The 6,000-nt window shown below is 50.8% G+C and overlaps 1 protein-coding gene across 1 annotated transcript in view; it reads right to left on the reverse strand.

Annotated features, from left to right (window-relative positions):
• STRIP2 (striatin interacting protein 2) overlaps positions 1-5,341 on the reverse strand; it is a 43,395-nt gene extending 38,054 nt beyond the window's left edge. Inside the window, exons 1-2 of the mRNA XM_006896044.1 lie at positions 5,222-5,341; positions 834-903 (exon numbers count right to left, since the gene is read on the reverse strand). Coding sequence (XP_006896106.1) covers positions 834-903; positions 5,222-5,341 — 190 coding nt within the window. The remainder of the gene's footprint in view (positions 1-833; positions 904-5,221) is intronic.
• Between the last annotated feature and the right edge of the window lie 659 nt (positions 5,342-6,000).

Below are 6,000 nucleotides of genomic sequence, written 5' to 3' on the forward strand. Positions count from 1 at the left end.
ATTAAATTTAGCTCGTTCTGTCATTCATCATAAAATTTATTCCCTGTGCTTATTCACAAGATTTCTTTTCAAAAAATCTGTCTTTCTCTAAAAATGCATGTCTCCAAGTGTCACTTCCATGTGACTGATATTTAACTTCCACACTAGCTCCACCCAAACTTATTAATAACTTGTATTCAGAGCATGTGTAACATGGAGGCCTTCAATGTGAGGGGATCATGTTTACCCCAAGCCATAAACCCAGACAGAGAAGCAGCCAAGTACAGAGAGAACATCATGGTGAGTGTAGGGGGACATGGCCAGTCTTGCTCAGCTGGTCAGCTGTCTGTAGTTTTAGTTCCACCATGGCTGAGATTTGAACAAGGGACAGGTGTTAGGAGAAAGGACAAGGATGGTTATGGAGATGACAAAGGAGAGATATGCTGGAGGGATGGATGACAGAAAAAAGGGACATGCAGAGACGGGTGATACAGAGGAAAAAGGTGAGGGGAGTGAGAAGAAAAGAGGAGAGAGAATGAAGAGAAGAGAGATTCAAGGATGCACTAAAAAAGAATACAGAAGGGTGACATGAGCAAGAGGATTAAGGGGGGTGGTAGGCACAGTGCAGAAAGAAAGGAGGGAGAAGGCCAGGGCCACAGGAGCATTCACAGGAAGAAAGGCGAAAGACAACAAAAGGCTATTTACTAGTGGAAGGCAAGGGAAGGAGAGTGTTGGACAGGCTTGTTCAATAGCCCCTCTGTGCGAAGACAAGCTTTGAGGGGTGGTCACAGGCCCGTCCCCTCTCCTCCTGGCTCCTCTCCCACTCTCCATAGACCCATCCATCCACCTCATACCTGACAACTCTGCTGCGTGCCTGTCAGCATCTCCATACTCAAACTCCAGAGTGGGGCAGTCCACAGAGCCCTGTAAGGGAGACAGCTTTGTGGTCACTGAGGCAACTTGAGAAAGGAGGTGGAGAAAGTGGTGAGTGTATTCTCTCCCTGGTAGATCAGATCTCCCATATTACATCAGAGAGCAGAGTTCCATCCAAGATGTCCCCTCTTCCAAGACTCAGTACAGAGAGGTAAAGGATTCCCCAACAGAATCAGAAACCCTGGGTGCAGGGCAGGCACGTGAACAAGCATGAAAGCGACAGTCTCCATCTGTTCTTGCCTGGTAAACACCGACAAGAACTGTTCTGAGCTGATCTCTACAAAAGAGAGATGGACCAAACCCAAAGGCCTTGACCTGTCATTAAGCCCTGTGGGATCTGGGCAAGTCCTCTGTGGACAACAGTTTAGCTCTCATTTCAAAAGCAAGATCATTGTGCTCTAATGTTCCACAGCTTTGAAAACTAAGTCCCCTGCCACTGAGTAAATTCTGACTCAGAGGGACTCTCCGTTGGGTCTCTGAGACCGCAAATCTTCCCTCTATGGAGCCACCGGTGAAACTGAACTGCTAGATATCCAAAGCCTTTTGTTAGCAGTGCCATATGCTGCACCAAGACTCTTTAATCCATGACTGTAGGATTCTTAGGCATTGCCACTCAAAGCTGTATTAAAGGTCAGTTTTCCTATCATGTCTGTATACATTTATAATCCCAATTAAAAAGATTTAAAATATAATTCCACCTCTTACCTATTCAGTCATCTGGGAGGATTAGGAGTCTTAACTTAGTTACACACTAATTCTGTGACTTTAGCAAAGTTACAAATGATTGTTTAAGTGGATGGATACCTGTTGGTTTAATCTAGTTCCCTGCTGTTGAACATTTAGGTTGGTCAGTAGATTTTTTTTCTCTCTTCGTAATATGCATGAAACCATAATACATTTATAAAAAAATTGAGGGAGAAGGGAATGATACATGGCCATTTATGTTTCATTTTGATAAACAAGGACTTAAAAAAACTTTTTCAATAAAGAAAGAATACCAGCAGGCATAAATCCTAGGGTACAGGACAATCCTTAAAAGCAATGTTTTTCAAACTTCCTTTTCTCTGCCCCCTCAAATCATGGTATAAATACATTTTACATCAAGTCACAATACACACATACACATATAAAGCAGAAACAAAAGTTCAATATAATATTTATCTCTATTATATGTAATACACTGATATTTTTTATATGGTTAATTTTAAAAAATATTGGCTCCAATTCACAAGTTGCTTTCCAGTTTGACACTGTTTTAAATTGGAAACATTCTTGAAATTTCATAAAATGAGCTACATTTTATGAAAAAAAGTCATCAATTTTCCCACCAAAAGAAAAGAACCCAGTGCCACTGAGTTTATTTCTCTAAAACAACACTGAACTGCCTCACTGGGTTTCCAGGGTGCCAATCTTTCCGGAAGCAGACTGCCATATCTTTCTCCCACAGAGAATTTGGTGGATTTGAACCACTGGCCTTTTTTCGTTAGAAGTCAAGTGCTTTTAACCACAAAGCTACCGGGGTTCCTGACTTTTGCCACAGATCACTGAAGACTTTGCAAAGGACCTAGGGATTACATCAGGAGATCTGATCTAAGGTCTGACCTGAGGTGAATTCGTGTATTAGGTTAAGACTTTTACGTGAACAATTATTCTGTAGTTTCTTTTCAGGCTGCAGTTTTTTATTACAATATGTCATTAAGAGAGGGGAGGTCAAAGTGGCCTGGTAAACCCAGCGATATATAAGACGACTAGATGCGTGCCAATAAGAATTCTTGAGAAGCTCAAGGGAGGAAAGAAAAGCACCTCCCTTGAGGACTGTAGACTACAGGAAAACGCCTTCCTGCAGTGAGGCTCATGGGAAGGGAACGCAGTCATTTGAGCCTGGTCTCTGGGTGCTGTGGTGCCAGGGGAGGTAGTGACAGGTAGAAGCATCCCTGCTGCAGTGAAGCTGGAGGAACGTGAATCCTCCCAGCCAGGCACCAAGCCCAGCGAGCACAATCCCTGCAGTCGATGGTTTCCAGGTATGAGGCGTGCAGCCTCGGGCAGTCAGGTTACTGCGGTGCAGGTGGGAAGCCAAGTCCCTGGATGCTGAGCTCATGCAAAATGAGGATATAAATTCCTATCTCTAGGGCTTCTCATATTTGAGAAGTGCATGATAATCTTATGTGAAGTGCTATCAGAGCTTGGTGCTAAAGGCACGCTTGAGATGTGGGCAACCTCCCACCTCGGAAAGGAGGTCCGGCCAAGGACCACTTTATTCCTCCAGAGCACAGATCGCTCGGAAATTATTTTGATTATTCTCGTCGAGTATTGTCAGTCTCCATTATCGCTCATTACACAAGGGCAAAAGACCTCGCCTTGTTCACCTACTACAATGCCTGCCATACAGAAAGAAATCCGTAATTGTTGGATTAATGAATAACTTTCATTCTTCCCTCAAAATTTCTTTTTCAGCAAGAAAAATGTTGAGGGAAGGAAGCACACGCAGAGTGGCCTAAAAAGCTAACTGGTCAGGAGACAGGAGGCAGATGATGTGGTGGACAGCCCACTGACCTAGCAAGGCAGGAAGGTTCTGATTCAGCCATGCTCTGCCCCTGAGAGGTGTGTGACTGGGCCAATCTTGTCACCTCCGTCTGTCTTCCAAAAATGAGCTGGGTTCCTACTCTAGAGCTAAGTGGGAAGCATACATAAAACCATTTGGTAAACTCAGAGTGCTGTTCAAATGGTCGGCCATGAACTAGGACACCAAAGACCTGGCTTCTAGTACCAGTCCTGCCAAGTGGTGGTGACAGTAATATGGCTGATTACATGATACCAACCAACCACAAATCAAAACCAAGCCATAAAGTCAATTCCAGCTCCCAGTGACCCTGCAGGACAGAGAAGAAATGTCCCACTGGGTTTCCGAAGCTGTAAATCTTGATGCAGCAGACGACCGCCCCTGTCTCCAGAGTGAGGGGTGGGGAGTTTCCACTGCTAACGTTTCAGTCGCAGCTCAATGCCTAACTGACGGTGTCACAGGGGCTCCTTCCACTGGGCCAGCAAGTGTTCCATTTTTTCCATAGTTTTGACTTTAACACAACCTTGTGAGGTGCACAGCGTTTAACTACATTTTACAGATGAAGAAACTGGAACTCTGAGCGGCTCAGGCTTTGCAAAAAAGAAATATAGGTCGGAAATAAATGGTAGGGCTGGGATTCAAACTCTGACCCTGACGCTCTTGGGCACTATCCCAGTTGTACCCTATCAGGCAAGCGCCTCTTTCCCCCTATATTTAAATGGCATCACCAGATGACTCTTCAGAACCTCCTGTATCTGTCCCTTTGCAGTCCTGTCGAGTAGTTTGGGAAGGTCTTGTAGGGTCTCCAGGGGTTCGAATCCATCACCAGGGCTTTTGGGAGCAAGATGGACAGTTGGCTGCTTAAGAAAGACAGTCCTGGAAGCAGGAGGAGGGTCACTGTGAGTTCGAATGGACTCTCAGACTGTGGATTTTGGGTTTTTTGGGGGGGGGGCTGGATGGGAGAGGTGATTTAATAATTCAATCCTTTTATTTTTCTAGTTAGATTTCTTTTCAGGAGAGACGATGGTACCCAATCTTCTGTCTGGGTTTGCCTCTGGCACAGTTACCCTGAAATCTGACCCCTACCATCCCTAGAGTCCACTTCCCTATAGATCCCTTTAACCCTTGCAGGTGGGGATCCTTCCAGGTGGACAGCACCCCTAAAGGGCACAGAGGGAAAAGCCGGAGTCATCCTGCAAACCTGGACCACGGGGCCTGCGGCAGGCTTGGAAATGGGGGGCAGCCGCCCCTCAATAGACCCCTCTATGCAGTGGCTGAGCTCTGGCCTCCCCGCCCCTGGTCGGGAGAACAGGGTGTCCCCTTCAAGCGACGGTGCTGCATCTCGGTGCGCCCCACGGGAGGCCGGAGTGGGGGAGCCCCCGGAGTGGGGGAGCCCCCGGAGCGGGACGGGCGGCACCGGGCGCAGAGCCGAGTCAGTACCCCGAGACCCCACCGGTGCCCTGCCAGGGACCCGGGGCGGGGCCCGGACACCGGGAGCTCGAGGGTTGGGGGCCCGGACACGGGAGTTTAGGGGAAGGGGTCGGTGGGGAAGGGCCCTGGGGTGCCGGGGTCTCAGGGCGGGAGGCCAGTGACTCGGGATCTCCGAGCCGGAAGCGCGGGGATCTCGAGGCGGGAAGCCGGGGTGTCAGGGACCGGGGTCTCGGGGTCTGGAAAGCCGGGGGCCCGGGCGGGGGAGGGGGAGGGCAGAATCCCCTCGGCACCGCTTCCCGCCCGCGGCGGGGTCCTCACCTCCGACTCGCGCCGCTGGCTCCTGAACGCCTCCTGGCCCTTGGCCGCCGCCTGCTTCCCTTTGCCGCCGTTGCCGTTTCCAGGCGGGCTCCCGGCCCCGGACGCCGCGGGCTCCTCCATGCGGCTCCGCTCCGCGCCCGCCGCGCTCTGCCCGGGACACCCCGGCTGCACGCCCGCCGCGCGCCCGGCACCGCCCCTCCGCCGCGATTGGCCGAGGCCGCGACCCGATGCCCCGCCCCTCTCCGCTATTGGCTGAGCCTGCGCCCCGGGGCCCCGCCCCGCCCCGCGATTGGCTGTTTGCGTCCGGGAGGCGGTGGGGGCTCATTCAAGGGATTCTGCGGCGTCGCTGGAGCCGCGAGCCCCCCGGGTGGCTCCCGCTCCGCCTCCCGGATCCAGGGCCTTGAGCTCCTGCAGGTTATCGCTCAGCGTCTCGTCTCCTCCTCGGGGGACTCTAGTCTCCTCCTCCTGCTCCGCTGCAGTCTGCTTTTCCATTTCCATAGAACCCCGCCTCCCAAGTGCCGTCTCCTGCACGCGTTCCAAACCCCGCTTGGTCTCGGAGGAGACATGGCAGCAGCGAGTGGCCGGGGACCGCACAGGACAGGGTGCATCACTCCCCTCCCCAGGAACGAGGGCTTGGCTGAGAGACACAGGACTGCGGCTCGGGTGGTGTGTTAGTTCACGGAAATTGCTGCATGCCTCTCAAGGCTGCTCCCGGCCAGCTATTAGCTTTGCCTTCACTGAGTGAAGGGTTAAATGTGAACAAGAGGGAGCTAACAGCC

Source organism: Elephantulus edwardii, unplaced genomic scaffold, assembly GCF_000299155.1.
Source record: "Elephantulus edwardii isolate Elephantulus edwardi_28Jun2011 unplaced genomic scaffold, EleEdw1.0 scaffold00181, whole genome shotgun sequence".
Lineage (NCBI taxonomy): Eukaryota > Metazoa > Chordata > Mammalia > Macroscelidea > Macroscelididae > Elephantulus > Elephantulus edwardii.